The sequence below is a fragment of the Mobula birostris genome, chromosome 5 (assembly GCF_030028105.1).
Source record: "Mobula birostris isolate sMobBir1 chromosome 5, sMobBir1.hap1, whole genome shotgun sequence".
NCBI lineage: Eukaryota > Metazoa > Chordata > Chondrichthyes > Myliobatiformes > Myliobatidae > Mobula > Mobula birostris.
Window position 1 is genome coordinate 156,959,305 of NC_092374.1, and position 15,673 is coordinate 156,974,977.

Consider the following 15,673-nt stretch of genomic DNA (forward strand, 5'->3'; position numbering starts at 1 on the left):
AAAGGAAAGGTGATGTAACACAATGGTAAACATGCCTCTGTCCCAACTTTTGTTGAGTGTGTTGCAGCCATCAAATTCTAAATTTGTGTATGTTTACAAAATACAATTAAATTGGTCAGTAAAACTATTGAAAATCTTTTCTTTGTACTTTTGTCAGTTAAATAAAGGTTCACGTGAATTAACATATCACAGATTTTTGTTTTTATTGCATTTTGGAAAATATCCCAACTTTTCTGGAAATGGGGTTTGTATAAATGATCAACACTTATGGTTAAGGTATTATACTAGTTTCATTTAATCAATACTTTGAAGTTTTGCTGAATGAACAAAACCTTAATTTTGTGTCTTTTTTCTTCCATTTGAACAGGCCTTCAATTGGTTGTTGTGCAGTGTAATTCAGACAACTGCTCTCCATGATATTCTCTGGCAGTTTGTGGCATCTCTGACTCCAGCTCCCTTGGAATCAGAAGATGAAGAAGTTGATGATAACAAAGTGAACAAAGAGAATGGAGAACAGGTTAGTTAAATATTTCAGGATTTTAATGTATTTGCACCAGATGAAATGAGAAATACAACTGTCCTAATGCAAGGTTTCAACCACAGAAGCATTGATAGATCCCCCACAGATGCTGCTTGACCTACTAAGTTCCTCCCTCATATTGTTATTCCATATTTCACTGTTGAAATTGATGCAAAAGTAATGTAATTTGTATTCTCTGAACTGATAGGACTTCAGAATCATTGCACATTACTGTTTTTGATGTGGATATCCTTAAGTTGATGTCAGTGTATCTGCCTCTTGCAATGAGTAAAACACCGGCTGTCTTCAGTTTTAATCAAAGGAAATAAGAGAAATTCTTTTGATTATTTACAATCTAGTCTCACTGCAAAACACCCTGAAATAGTTGCTGTATGCTTGGATACATAAGGTTTGAGTTTTAACATGTTGAATAAGCAAGCGCTCTTGCCCTTAAACAAAAAGCACTTTCATGTGGATGGCAATTCCCTCAGTTGAATAGTTCTAGGTGTACCTCATAGGGCATTGTTCCTGGCTAAGTACAGTCCCAATGTTATATTTAAGTTTGATGATGACACCACTATCGTAGGCCGAATTAAAGGTGGTGAGAAATCAGTGTATAGGAGGGAGATTGAAAATCTGGCTGAATGGTGCCGCAACATCAACCTCTTGCTCAATGTCAGCAAGACTAAGGAGCTGATATATTGACTTCAGGTGGGGGGAGCCAGACATCCTTGAGCCAGTCTTCGTCAGAGGATCAGAGGTGGAGAGGGTCGCAACCTTGAATTCCTCAGTGTTATCATTTGAGAGGACCTGTCCAGTGCCCATCACTTATGAAGAAAGCACGGCACTGCCTCTACTTCCCTGGGTGTTTGCGAAGATTTGGCACGGCATCTGAAACTGCGACAAGTTTTTATAGATGTGTAATGGAGAGTGTATAGACGTGCTGCATCACACCCTGATATGGAAAAATCAGTACCCTTGAATGGAAAATCCTGCAAAGTGTAGTGGTTACAGTCCGGTCCAGTCCATCACAAGTAAAACCTTCCCCACCATTGAGCACATCTACACAGAGCGTTGTTGCAGGAAAGCAGCATCCATCCTCAAGGACCCCCCTCCACCCTCCCAACCATACACAGGACATGCTCTCTTCTCGCTGCTGCTACCAGGACTTGCACCGCCAGGTTCAGAAACAGTTACTACCTCTAACCATCAGGTTCTTGAACCAAAGAGGATAACTTCATTCAACTTTTGCCTCATCATTGAAATATTCCCACAAGCTAGGGACTCATTTTCAAGGATCTCATGTTCTCAATATTTATTGCTTATTTATTATTGTCTTGCTTTGTATTTGCAGTTTGTTTTCTTTTGGATACTGGTTGAATGCCAAAGTTGGTGTGTTTTTCATTGATTCCTTTATAGTTACTTTTCTATTGTGGATTTGAGTATGCCTGCAAGAAAATGATTCTCACTATTGTATATGCTGACACATATGTACTTGATAATAAATTTACTTTGAACTTTTGATCTTTGAGATGTGTGATGTTTCATTTTTGTCTTGTGTATTCCAATTACTATTTTGCCCTCTGTATTGGTTGACTTAAAAAAAAATGCTGATTGTCTTTAGCTGAATGAGCGAATTCTTCAACACAATTGGCTACTCAACTATTTTAATGACATCACTGCCCCCAGTGCTCAGGATCATTTTGAGTTTTAGTTCAACTGAGCTTGCAAAGAAAGCGCTTGACTATGTTTGTTTTAAGCTGCTTTCTTCAAGGTCAATAGGTAGCATTGTTGTCTTGCTGTAAGCTTAAAAAAAATTCAACTCATTAGCTTGGCTGTATTAAACTTTTGCTCTGAGATAAAATGGACTTTGGGAAAAAGCAACAGAAATTAGTAGTGCATTGGGATTCTGCCTTGCAAATAAAATTCTTTGATTATTTTTTTTTGGCTTCAGTGCACCCCTTAATGTAAGTATCTGTTCACAAATGAACACTGAAGTACAAGTGACAACTACAGTCACTTATAAGGTCTAGGTACTGACAAATTAGGCACCAAATAAAGGGTGTACAAAGCCAGGGGCCCTCTACCGTCGTGCATTAAATGGTTCCCCCAGGCTATAAATGTGTGGTTTATGAGGGTTGTTTTAACAATATGCATTTACAGTATTTTACCCTTTTTTTCTGCTACCAGTTCACCTAACAAATAACCTTTATTTGTAATTTAATTGTAAATTGTTCAAAAACTTCAGCAGCCAGCTTAGAATGAGCTATGTCAATCATTTTGCCTATTAATACTAATTCTGTTTGTCTGCATTTGGTTTGTATCACTCTTATGTCATGCCTATTCAAGTTCCTGTCTAAATACCTACCACCAATTCTGATCCCCCGTATAAGGCTTTTCTCTGACCCTCAAACCTATGTCTCTTATTCTTAGTATTATGAAAATGGGGAAAAGATTTTATGTATCCAATTTACCTTTCTATCAGGTCATCTCTCAGCCTCATTTTCAAGAAAAAACAAGCTCAGCATAACCAATCTCTACATACCGCTAAAATCTACCAATCCATAGCACACCCTGGTGAATCATTTCTCCACACAATTGTATCCTTCCTACAACGCAATGACCAGAACTACAAATAAAACTTCCTGTATATACTTCAAGCAAGGATGTCATATCTGTCTTAAAAACCCCACCAATGTCGCCACTTTCAAAGACCTATGGACTTGAATCCTAAGCGCTCATCCATTGAGCCCTACTATTTACTGTAAATGTCCTGCCCTTATTTGACTTCCCAAACTCGGGCACCAGCCATGATGAAATTCTATCTGCCAAGCTAACTTTTAATCTGATCTATATCCTTTTGTACCAGGGGTACTATTGAGATTGGTGCTGAGTATCTCTTCCCTGGAAGATAATAAAATTTGAGAAATGTTGTTGCTAGATTGAAAATAATAGTATGTGAAGAACAAAAGGATAAGACATGAAAGAATGGGACCTATCAAGTGTGACAGTGGGGAAAGTATGTATGGACCCGGAGGAAGTAGCAGAATACTTAATGAATACTTCAGTATTCACTATGGAAAAGGACCTTGGTGATTGTAGTGATCACTTGCAGCAGACTGAAAAGCTTGAGCATGTAGATATTAAGAAAGAGGATGTGCTGGAGCTTTTGGAAAGCATCAAGTTGGATAAGTCGCCGGGACTGGATGAGATGTACCCCAGGCTACTGTGGGAGACGAGGGAGGAGATTGCTGAGCCTCTGGCGATGATCTTTGCATCATCAATGGGGACAGGAGTGGTTCCGGAGGATTGTCGGGTTGTGGATGTTGTTCCCTTATTCAAGAAAAGGAGTAAAGATAGCCCAGGAAATTATAGATCAATGAGTCTTACTTCAGTGGTTGGTAAGTTCATGGAGAAGATCCTAAGAGGCAGGATTTATGAACATTTGGAGAGGTATAATATGATTAGGAATAGTCAGCATGGTTTTGTCAAGGGCAGGTCGTGCCTTACGGGCCTGATTGGATTTTTTGAGGATGTGACTAAACACATTGATGAAGGAAGAGCAGTAGATGTAGTGTGTATGGATCTCAGCGAGGCATTTGATAAGATGCCCCATGCAAGGCTTATTTAGAAAGTAAGGAGGCATGGGATCCAAGGGGACATTGCTTTGTGGATCCAGAACTGGCTTGCCCACAGAAGGCAAAGAGTGTTTGTAGACAGGTCATATTCTGCATGGAGGTCGGTGACCAGTGGTGTGCCTCAGGGGTCTGTTCTGGGACCCTTACTCTTTGTGATTTTTATAAAAGACCTGGATGAGGAATTGGAGGGATGGCTTAGTAAGTTTGCTGATGACACAAAGGTTGGGGGTGTTGTGGATAGTGTGGAGGGCTGTCAGAGGTTACAGCGGGACATTGATAGGATGCAAACCTAGGCTGAGAAGTGACAGATGGAGTTCAACCCAGATAAGTGAAGTGGTTCATTTTGGTAGGTCAAATATGATGGCAGAATACAGCATTAATGGTAAGACTCTTGGCAGTGTGGAGGATCAGAGGGATCTTGGGGTCCGAGTCCATAGGACGCTCAAAGCAGCTGCGCAGGTTGACTCTGTGGTTAAGAAAGCATATGGTGTATTGGCCTTCATCAATCATGAAATTGAATTTGGGAGCTGAGAGGTAATGTTGCAGCTGTATAGGACCCTGGTCAGACCCCACTTGGAGTACTGTGCTCGGTTCTGGTCGTCTCACTACAGGAAGGATGTGGAAACCATAGAAAGTGTGCAGAGGAGATTTACAAGGATGTTGCCTGGATTGGGGAGCATGCCTTGTGAGAATAGGTTGAGTGAACTTGACCTTTTCTCCTTGGAGAGACGGAGGATGAATGAGAGGTGACCTGATAGAGGTGTATAAGATGATGAGAGGTATGGATCATGTGGATAGTCAGAGGCTTTTTCCCAGGGCTGAAATGCTGGCCACAAGAGGACACAGGCTTAAGGTGTTGGGGAGTAGGTACAGAGGAGATGTCAGGGGTAAGTTTTTTATACAGAGAGTGTTGAGTGCGTGGAATGGGCTGCTGGCAACAGTGGTGGAGGCAGGTACGATTGGGTCTTTTAAGAGACTTTTGGATAGGTACATGGAGCTTAGAAAAATAGAGGGCTATGGGTAAGCCTAGTAATTTCTAAGGTGGGGACATGTTTGGCACAACTTTGTGGGCCGAAGGGCCTGTATTGTTCTGTAGGTTTTCTATGTTTCTATAATTTTCTATGTTGAAGCCATTAATTGCCATTATTCTTGTTATAACTAAGGAGAAAGATACTGGTGTATGTGAGCATCCATTGTCTGATATTGTGATTGCTGGGGAAGCAGCTCATCCTTTACCTCAGACTTTCCACCGCCTCCTGCAAACTATTTCAGACTTAATGATGTCACTCCCCAGTGGCAGTTCACTGCAACAGATGGCTCTACGGTAGGTTATTGCTCTTCTACTGATAGAATTAAATTACTTCCTTTATGTAATTTCAGGGATTGTATACAAAAATGGGTAATAACAATTTGAATTTCACTTTTTTGGCCGATAATTTTAGATCTAAATATAAAATTTTAATTTTGCATGAATTCTTCAGTAGGAAATTTCAAATCATTTTAACTTGGTTTGCAAAATCATTCCAAAGTCATATTTTGTGGGATAATATAAGATTCACATGCTACTGGTCAAGTCTTGTAATTGCCTGACCTGTAAGAGTTTTGTGGTTCAATACCAATAATCAGAACTCCATGCTGCAGCTGTTAAGTATACAGTGACATGCAAAAGTTTGTGCACCCCTGGTCAAAATTTTTGTTACTGTGAATAGCTAAGCGATTAAAAGATGACTTGATTTCCAAAAGGCATAAAGTTAAAGATGACACATTTCTTTAATACTTTAAGGAAGATTACTTTTTTATTTCCATCTTTTACAGTTTCAAAATAACAAAAAAGGAAAAGGGCCCTAAGCAAAAGTTTGGGCAACCTGCATGGTCATTACTTAGTAACACCCCCTTTGGCAAGTATCACAGCTTATAAACGCTTTCTGTAGCCAGCTAAGAGTCTTTCAATTCTTGTTTGGAGGATTTTCGCCCATTCTTCCTTGCAAAAGGCTTCTAGTTCTGTGAGATTCTTGGGCCATCTTGCGTGCACTGCTCTTTTGAGGTCTATCCACAGATTTTCGATGATGTTTAGGTTGGGAGACTGTGAGGGCCATGGCAAAACCTTCAGCTTGTGCCTCGTGAGGTATTCCATTATGAATTTTGAGGTGTGTTTAGGATCATTATCCTGTTGTAGAAGCCATCCTCTTTTCATCTTCAGCTTTTTTTTTAAACAGACGGTGTGATGTTTGCTTCCAGAATTTGCTGGTATTTAATTGAATTAATTCTTCCCTCTACCCCGTGCCACTGGCTGCAACACAGGCCTAATTCATGATTGATCCAACCCTGTGCTTAACCCTTTTTTCTCCAAACATACCTTTGCTCATTGTGGCCAAAAAGTTCTATTTTGATTTCATCAGTCCATAGGACTTGTTTCCAAAATGCATCAGGCTTGTTTAGATGTTCCTTTGCAAACGTCTGCCGCTGAATTTTGTGGTGAGGACGCAGGAAAGGTTTTCTACTGATGACTCTTCCATAAAGGTCATATTTGTGCAGGAGTCGCTGCACAGAACAATGCATCACCACTCCAGAACCTGCTAAACCTTCTTGAAGGTCTTTTGCAGTCAAACGGGGGTTTTGCCTTTCTAGCAATCCTGCGAGCCATTCTCTCGGAAAGTTTTCTTGGTCTTCCAGACCTCAACTTGACCTCCACCGTTCCTGTTAACTGCCATTTCTTAATTACACTACAAATTGAGGAAACAGCTACCTGAAAACGCTTTGCTATCTTCTTATAACCTTCTCCTGCATTTATTTTAATTTTCAGAGTGCTAGGCAGCTGCTTAGAGGAGCCCGTGGCTGCTGATTGTTGGGATATTGTTTGAAGAGTCAGGGTATTTAAAAAGCTTTGAAATTTGCATCACCCGGCCTTTCCTAACGATGACTATGAACAAGCCATAGCCCTAACAAGCTAATTAAGGTCTGAGACCTTGGTAAAAGTTATCTGAGAGCTCAAATCTCTTGGGATGCCCAAACTTTTGCATGGTGCTCCTTTCCTTTTTTTCCACTCTAAAATGTACAAAACAAAAATAATACACTAATTTTGCTTAAGATATTGAAAAGAATGTTTCATCTTTAACTTTATGACTTTTGAAGATCAGTTCATCTTCTACTCACTTAACTATTCACAGTAACAGAAACTTTGACCGGGGTGCCCAAACGTTTGCATGCCACTGTATTTCCTAATGCAGTACCAGGTCATGAATACAAAAGATAGGTGTTTCAATTCATGGTCTTTAATTATCAGGCATCCGTTTGAACAGCAATTGAAGTGTTATAATTGATTTCAACAATCTAACAGTAGCAGTGAGAATTTGGCAAATTAACTTTTATGTTTTACTTCCCACTGAACATTACAGGGAAATGGATAAAGACGAGTTTTTGTTTGATTCTGATACATGGTCTTCACGTGTTTAGAATTTAAGCATTTACTAAAGTTGCAAGTCTGTCACTATCACTTTGCTTGTGGGTGAGGAGTTATTTATTTTAAAAGAACATCATTTGAAGGTATACTGAAGTATCTTGAGTCATCAAATTTAAATTGCTACTGTAGTCTTGCAATCAGTGATATTGGATTTAGATGGAGTCAACCAAGTAGGCAAATTTAAGAGATGTGATTCTGCTCGAGCAACACTTATCACTCCAATCTAGCTCTGCAGTTGCATTTACTTCAAAGGTTCATTTATTATCAAAACATGTATTCATACACACTCTGAAATTTGTATTTTTCCATATAGCCACAAGCAAAAAAAAAGTCATTCAGAGAGAAACATCAAGCCCACCCCCCCATACAAAAATCATTAACCCCATCAAAACCCCTCCCCCCACACAAAATGGAACAGGAACACTGACCCACCCAAAAAAGTACCCCTTCAGCACAAAAGACTAACAGAACATCAACGTCGAAACACCCTCCCCTCGTACAACAAAATGAAAAAGGAACAGGTGACTAAAACAAACACAGTATAAAAACCATAAGTCTGTTGAAATTCATAGTCCATAACAGCAATAGTCCAATCCATAAATGCAGAACCACAATACCATCCTCCAACTTCACCAACATTCATCGAAAGGCAAGCAGGTGGCACTGACACTCTCGCATGCCTTTTCCATTCGGCTCAATGTCTGTCTTCTCGACACTTTAATCAGCAATAGACAATTTAAATGGCAAAATGGAATCAAACATCAGCTCATGCCCCATCTCAAAGTTTCTTTGTATTGAGGCTGTCCCGCGTACGCACGAATCTTCTCAGAGCCAGTAAATTGCTGGATTGCTCAAACAATCTCCAAACTGTATATCGCAGGCTCTAACAGTCCCAGAAACACACATTAAGGTGAAAAACAGACGTAAAGGTAAAAGAGCTATTTTTGTTTGGTATTTGGAAGATGGTGACCGAGGGAGCATTATATACTGGCGCCTTCTTGTTTGCAAATAAACTCTCTCATACTTTCTCTGAATGTTGGTCTCCTGATACCCTTGAAGCTTTAGCTGAACTCAAATGTACGAGTACAGCACAACAGAGTGCCCTTTGTATTACTGATGGGAAAACCATCTGTATCCTTGGTGCAAACATTTGACAAAATTGACACAAATTTCTTTTGCATTTTAAGTTTATTTTTCACATTCTATAAGAGCATTTTTTTATTTCGAATTTTAAATGAAATGTGAATTTTGTAAGGGTAAATTTTCATTACTCAAGTTGTCATAACACTAATATACTCAAACTCTTTCAACAAAGTGTTAATTTGTGAGTCAGACACATTCTTTAAACTCAATGCCATTGTCCTTGTTTAATCTATGTCTTTCAGAATGCTGGTTTATGCTGTTATTTAATAAATCAGGGCAATATTTTGATCAGTGTTTTAATCCTGGTGTCTTTTGCCACTGGGGTTCTGTTGGGGTTACTTTATAAACCTTTAATGTTTCAAAATGTATTAACTTCATGTGAAAATATATTTCAGCTCAGGCTAAAAATATGCAAAAAAAAAGAATCGTATTAAGATGAAATATGAATACTTAATGTTTTATCAAGTACATACATTTTTTGTTTTAATCCTGGAAATCTGGAAGTAGAACTGGGAACAGAGATTATTTAACATATGCAGAGTTGGCATATTGCTATTCAAGACAGCTTGTACCAGCAGAAAATGTGGGCATATGAAGTTTCGATGTGTGTTCTCCCAGATTCTGGATTGCTTATTTAATTCCTAGTGTGAGTGTATGGCTCTAATTTTATCAGTTTTAAATTTGAGGACTGCTGGGTTGAGAGTTCATTACTACATTTGCTTGTGAGCTAGGAAGTGTAGGAAAAAATTTACATTGTTTGGCTGCTTTGAATGCATGAATTCCTTGACAAAAAATACATGTTGCCCAGAAAGTTAACAGCCAATAAGCTTAAGTTGTATTACAATTGAAGAGTACTTAGTACAGACCAGATATAACAGTCAAATCTGTAGTTCTTTGAAAAATCAGTATTCCTGATTATTTCTCTGTGCATCCATCCCCACCCCAATGTGTGATTGTCTTCAAATTACAAGCATCCCTCTGTTAATATTTGTTCATTTTGTACACAGATGCTGGAGTCTGAAATTCAAGCAATCTGATCATCAATTCCTTCATCAGAGTAATGTTTTTCACCACATCAATAACATTCTTTCTAAATCTGATGATGGTGATAGTGAAGAAAGTTTTAATATCAGTGTACAGTCTGGTTATGAAGCATTAAATCAGGTAAAACTAATATTTTTAATTGTAATTTGTTACTAACATAAAACATGAATTTAAGTATGCAGGGATCAGACTAGTTTGAGTATATTAACTTTGATTTGGTTGACCCAGTAAAAGATTTCTGCACCATATTCTGGTACAAGGCATTGCATAACAGATAGTTGAGCTTATTCAAGTACTTAGCAGACAGTTCATTAACCAGACCACTAATGGACCTTGTACATTTCTCACCCAGTGTACATGTCAAAACTGTATTGTGAGCAAAATGTTATTTTGTACTCCTGAAACTGCCAGGTGTTATTATGTCATTTGTCTATCCAATCTTCTGTCCTGTTTCAGAAATAAATAACTAATATTTATATTGTAAGATGAAAGAGTGATATTTGCTTTCATGAAAATATTGTGAATATAACTTGCATCTTTTTCTGAAAAGGCAAAATTCAGACAGTTTCTTTCTTTGAATTGTATCTTTCATAGCAGGAGCTCTGTGCAGTAACATGCTTGAAGGATCTCACAGGGATTGTAGATATTAAGACATCTAGTAGACCTGCCATGATTGGTAGTCTGACAGATGGATCAACAGAAACCTTCTGGGAATCGGGTGATGAAGACAAGAACAAAACAAAGAGTATAACCATAAATTGCGTCAAAGGAATTTGTGCTCGTTTTGTATCCGTGCATGTGGATAATTCTCGAGATTTGGGGGTAAGGATAAGGATTTTCTTAAGTCTTTTATAATTCTAGCACGCTTTCAGTTTCTTACTACATCCACAAGGAATGGAGTTCCATGGTGAAGTTCATACTTGCTCTAAGCTTGTGACTTCTGTAGTAGTCTAAGTATTTTCAGGCCCTCATTTTTTTAGTGTATTTATAACCTCTTCACGCTGACTCAAGTCCATAAAACTTGAAAGCTGTCAAAAGAGTAATATTGCAAAATCATTAGTGCTTTGAATGAACATTGCCCTTACAGTTATACTGTACAATATAATTGTAAGCCTTTGGCTCATGCAACTGTGTTGGCTCTTTGAAACACCTGTCAATTTAATCTTAATCCTCCTCCAATAACCCCTCTGCTTTTTGCCCTTTGTAAGAATAGATCGTGTCCTTTTTGAATCTATTTGTTTTGACATTTAATATTTTATTTATCAAAACCAAAATATTAATACTCTATCTTGTTCAAAGTTTTAATGAAATACTGTAGATTGACGGATGAGCTGCTTATAATTAATTTAGCACACAAAATTCAAAGAAAAATTTATTATCAGAGAACATACATGTCACCACATACAACCCTGAGATTCTTTTTCCTGCGGACATAACTAGCAAAGCTATAGAATTGTAACTGTAAATAGGATCAATGAATAACAAATTGTGCCAATACAAATATAAATAAATAATGAGAGCATGAAATAACGATAGAATCTTTAAGCTGAGACCAGAAATAGAATGAGTATAGTTATCTCCTTTTGCTCAATATCCTGATAATTAAGGGTAGTAACTTCTCTTGATATTGTTGGTGTGAGTCTTGAGGCAATTGTACCTTCTAACTGATGGCAACAGCAAGAAAAGAGCATAGTCTGGGTGGTGAGGTTCTTTGATGATGGGTGCTGCTTTTCTAAGGCGATATTTCATGTAGATGTGCTCAATGGTTGGGAGGGCTTTACCTGTGATGTACTGGGCCGAATCCACTTTTCTTTTGTAGGATGTTTCCACTTAAAGTCATTTGTGTTCCTATACCAGGCTGTAATGCAGCCAATCAGCACACTTTCCACCACACATATAGAAGTTTGTCAAGGTTTTTGATGGATATGCCACATCTCCACAGATTTCTGAGAAAGTAGAGGCGCTGTCATGCTTTCTTTGTGATTGCATTTGTATGATGGGTCCAGGCAGGTCCTCTAAGATAGTGACACCCAGGAATTTAAAGTTACTGACCCTCTCCATCACTGATGAGTACTGGCTCATGGACCTCTAATTTCCCTGTCCTGAAGTCTACAATCACTTCTATGGTCGTATTAACATTCAGTGAGAGGTTGTTGTTACTACACCACTCAGCCAAATTTTCATTCTTCCTCTTGTATGCTGATTCATCACCACCTTCAATATGGCAGACTACAGTGGTGTCATCAGTAAACTTGTACATGGTTTTGGAACTGTACTTAGCCACACAGTCATAGGTGTAAAGTGAGTAGAACAGGGGGCTAAGTACTTATCCCTGTGGTGCACCTGTGCTGATGAAGATTGTAGAGGACATGCTTTTGCCAATCCAAACTGATTGGAGTCTGCAAATGAGGAAATCCAGAATCCCAACTGCACAAGGGGGTATTGAGGCACAGTTCTTGCAGTTCACTGATTAGCTTTGAGGGGATGATGGTATTTAATATTAAGCTGTAATCAATAAAGAGAATCCTGATGTATGCATCTTTGCTGTCCAAATGTTCCAGTGTTGTGTGAAGAGCCAATGACACAAGTGTTATTTTTTTGTTCAGATATTTACAGTTGAAATATGCATTTTTTTCTCAATACAGAACAAGGTATCTTCCATGACTTTTTATTCTGGAAAAGCAACTGAAGATCTAAGCAGAATTAAACAAGTAAGACTTTGGAAGAAATTGTTCTTCTTGGAAGCAAAGCTTATTTCATTACAGTATGTTTTATTCTCTCCCCTTCCCCATTTGCAAACTATTTCTTTACTAGAAAGCTTTGGATGCCTCATAACCATTGCTTAATACCTTGTTTAATGTAACCTTTATCAAGACATAAAGAGATATGTCTGTTGAGAAAAAGTGATTGTTGGTTATACAAGTATTAATAGATCACTTTGTTTTGTTTAAGAGATAGTAAAAGAGGTGGTACCTTAGAAAGGAGGGTTTTCCCTTATGAGACATTTATAGATGGACACCAAAGACAAATATGGTGTTGATTTTTATATATATGTATATTTCAGACTTAACTCTTTATGCTTGATTGACAGAAACCCAATCTGCTTATTTTTATAATACCAATTTTTTGTTTAAAGACTGGTTTTATATTTAAACAAGATTTGCTTTGCAGAATAAACATGGTTCCTTTCTTTTATCTATTTTAAGACGGATATGGATTCCAGACATATGGGATGGGTAACCAGTGAGCTTTCAGGAGGAGATAATCACATAATTAAAATAGAACTCAAAGGCCCTGAGAACACCTTGAGAGTTCGTCAAGTCAAAGTTTTGGGATGGAAGGATAGTGAAAGCATCAAAATTGGTGGACAAATCTCAGCCAGTGTTGCTCAGCAGAAGAACTGTGAAGCAGAGACTCTGAGAGTTTTCCGACTTATAACATCACAGGTGTGCTGAATTTCTTTTCTAATCTTGTTTGTGTTCTTAATGTTAATAATCTTTAATTGTATACTATTTGACATATCTGGTGTCGTAATACACAAAATTTGACTTGTCTGTCAGTCAAGAAAAAATTTAAAGAATATTGTGGATTTGTAAAGATTTTAACTTCCAGGAAAATTCAAATGCTTGCTTGACTAACAGTGGATTTTAACACAAATGCCACACATTCAAATATCCCAGTGTTCTATCCACAGGCTTCTATTTTATTGCTCACCATTACCTTCATTCAAACTGTCCTTTTAGCATCTTGATTCACATCAACCCTTGCTCATTCAGCATCCCTCCACTTCTCTATGTTCCTACCCATCAAGTCCTCAGTTTTAATATGCTTACTCTTGTATTTAATCGCCCACTAGATTAAGTTCCTCCTCCTCCATCACCCCCTCACACTTGTGGTTCCTGACTTGCTGAATTCCACCCACAGATTGTATGTTGCTCCAGATGGTAGCTTCTGACAAAGAAAACAGCGCAATATAGATCAATTGCATATATCAGTGGTCCCCAAGGCATGTGCTACCAGGCCGCAAGGAAACGATATGATTTGGCGATATAAGTCAGCTGTACCTTTCCTCATTCCCTGTCACGCCCACTGTTGAGCCATTACACATGGGCAGAGAAGTGGCAAATGAAGTACAATGTTGGAAAGTGTATGGTTATGCTCTTTGGCAGAAAAAATAAACAGGCAGACTGTTATTTAAATGGGGAAAGAATTCAAAGTTCTGAGATGCAACGGGACTTGGGAGTCCTCGTACAGGATACCCTTAAAGTTAACCTCCAGGTTGAGTCAGTAATGAAGAAGACGAATGCAATGTTGGCATTCATTTCTAGAGGAATCGAGTATAGGAGCAGGGATGTGATGTTGAGGCTCTATAAGGCGCTGGTGAGACCTCACTTGGAGTACTGTGGGCAGTTTTTGTCTCCTTATTTAAGAAAGGATGTGCTGACATTGGAGAGGGTACAGAGAAGATTCACTGGAATGATTCTGGGAATGAGAGGGTTAACATATGAGGAACGTTTGTCCGCTCTTGGACTGTATTCCTTGGAGTTTAGAAGAATGAGGGGAGACCTCATAGAAACATTTCGAATGTTAAAAGGCATGGACAGAGTGGATGTGGCAAAGTTGTTTCCCATGATGAGGGAGTCTAGTACGAGAGGGCATGACTTAAGGATTGAAGGGCGCCCTTTCAGAACAGAAATGCGAAGAAATTCTTTTAGTCAGAGGGTGGTGAATCTATGGAATTTGTTGCCATGGGCAGCAGTGGAGGCCAAGTCATTGGGTGTATTTAAGGCAGAGATTGATAGGTATCTGAGTAGCCAGGGCATCAAAGGTTATGGTGAGAAGGCGGGGGAGTGGGACTAAATAGGAGAATGGATCAGCTCATGATAAAATGGCGGAGCAGACTCGATGGGTCGAATGGCCTACTTCTGCTCCTTTGTCTTATGGTCTTATATAACCATATAACAATTACAGCACGGAAACAGGCCATTTCTGCCCTTCCAGTCCGTGCCAAACACTACTCTCACCTAGTCCCACTGACCTGCACTCAGCCCATGACCCTCCATTCCTTTCCTGTCCATATACCTATCCAATTTTATTTTAAATAATAATATGGAACCTGCTTCTGCCACTTCTACTGGAAGTTCATTCAACACGTACGTCAAGCTCCCCTGTCCTCCCCTGATAATTGACTTATCACTGTATTCATGCAAGGAAAATAATTTGTTTAATATTAAGTTCATTAGATAAACCCATTTAGAAATGAAATTGAGTGTATTAGCCACTTATCACCTATAGTCCGGTCGATATTAATAGCCGAAAGCGATTTGCAGAAAAGAAAATCGGCAGGTTCACGCATGCACAAGTTGCGCATGCACACTGGTGCCCGTGCACGGCTTCATGGTTATTGTAGTCTTTCTGGATAAACACAACGTATTTGACTGCTATTTTTGTCCGTTGGCAACCCTCCTCCCTCCCCTGGGTTGGCCAGTCCGCAAGAATATTGTCAATATTAAACCGGTCCGTAGTGCAAAAAAGGTTGGGGACCCCTGGCATGTATGGCAGATGGAGTTTAACTTTAGTAGGGCAAATGCAAGGAGACAGTACACTGTTAAGAGCGAGGTCCTTAATAGTGTTGCTGAGCAGAGAGATCTTGGAATTGAAGTTCATAGCTCCTTAAAAGTGGTTAAACAAGTCAATGGGGTGATTAAAAAGCCTTATGGGATGCTTGCTTCTATTAGTCAAGGCATTTTGTTCAAAAGTGAAGATGTTATCTTGCAACTTTATAAAAGTTTGGTTAGGCAACATCTGGAGTATTGCACACAGTTCTGGTTGCCCCACTGTAGGAAGGATGTTGAGGCTTTGGAGAGG

The 15,673-nt window shown here is 38.8% G+C and overlaps 1 protein-coding gene across 14 annotated transcripts in view; it reads left to right on the forward strand.

Annotated features, from left to right (window-relative positions):
* Positions 1 to 15,673, forward strand: part of mycbp2 (MYC binding protein 2) — a 225,403-nt gene that overhangs the window by 177,725 nt on the left and 32,005 nt on the right. For 11 of the 14 annotated variants that reach the window (XM_072258758.1, XM_072258763.1, XM_072258765.1 and 8 more), the window contains 6 exons: positions 368 to 517; positions 5,322 to 5,482; positions 9,769 to 9,925; positions 10,400 to 10,627; positions 12,451 to 12,516; positions 13,012 to 13,251. In XM_072258758.1, the coding sequence (XP_072114859.1) occupies positions 368 to 517; positions 5,322 to 5,482; positions 9,769 to 9,925; positions 10,400 to 10,627; positions 12,451 to 12,516; positions 13,012 to 13,251 (1,002 nt within the window). The remainder of the gene's footprint in view (positions 1 to 367; positions 518 to 5,321; positions 5,483 to 9,768; positions 9,926 to 10,399; positions 10,628 to 12,450; positions 12,517 to 13,011; positions 13,252 to 15,673) is intronic. The other 3 variants (XM_072258771.1, XM_072258761.1, XM_072258764.1) reach the window with 1 other exon arrangement.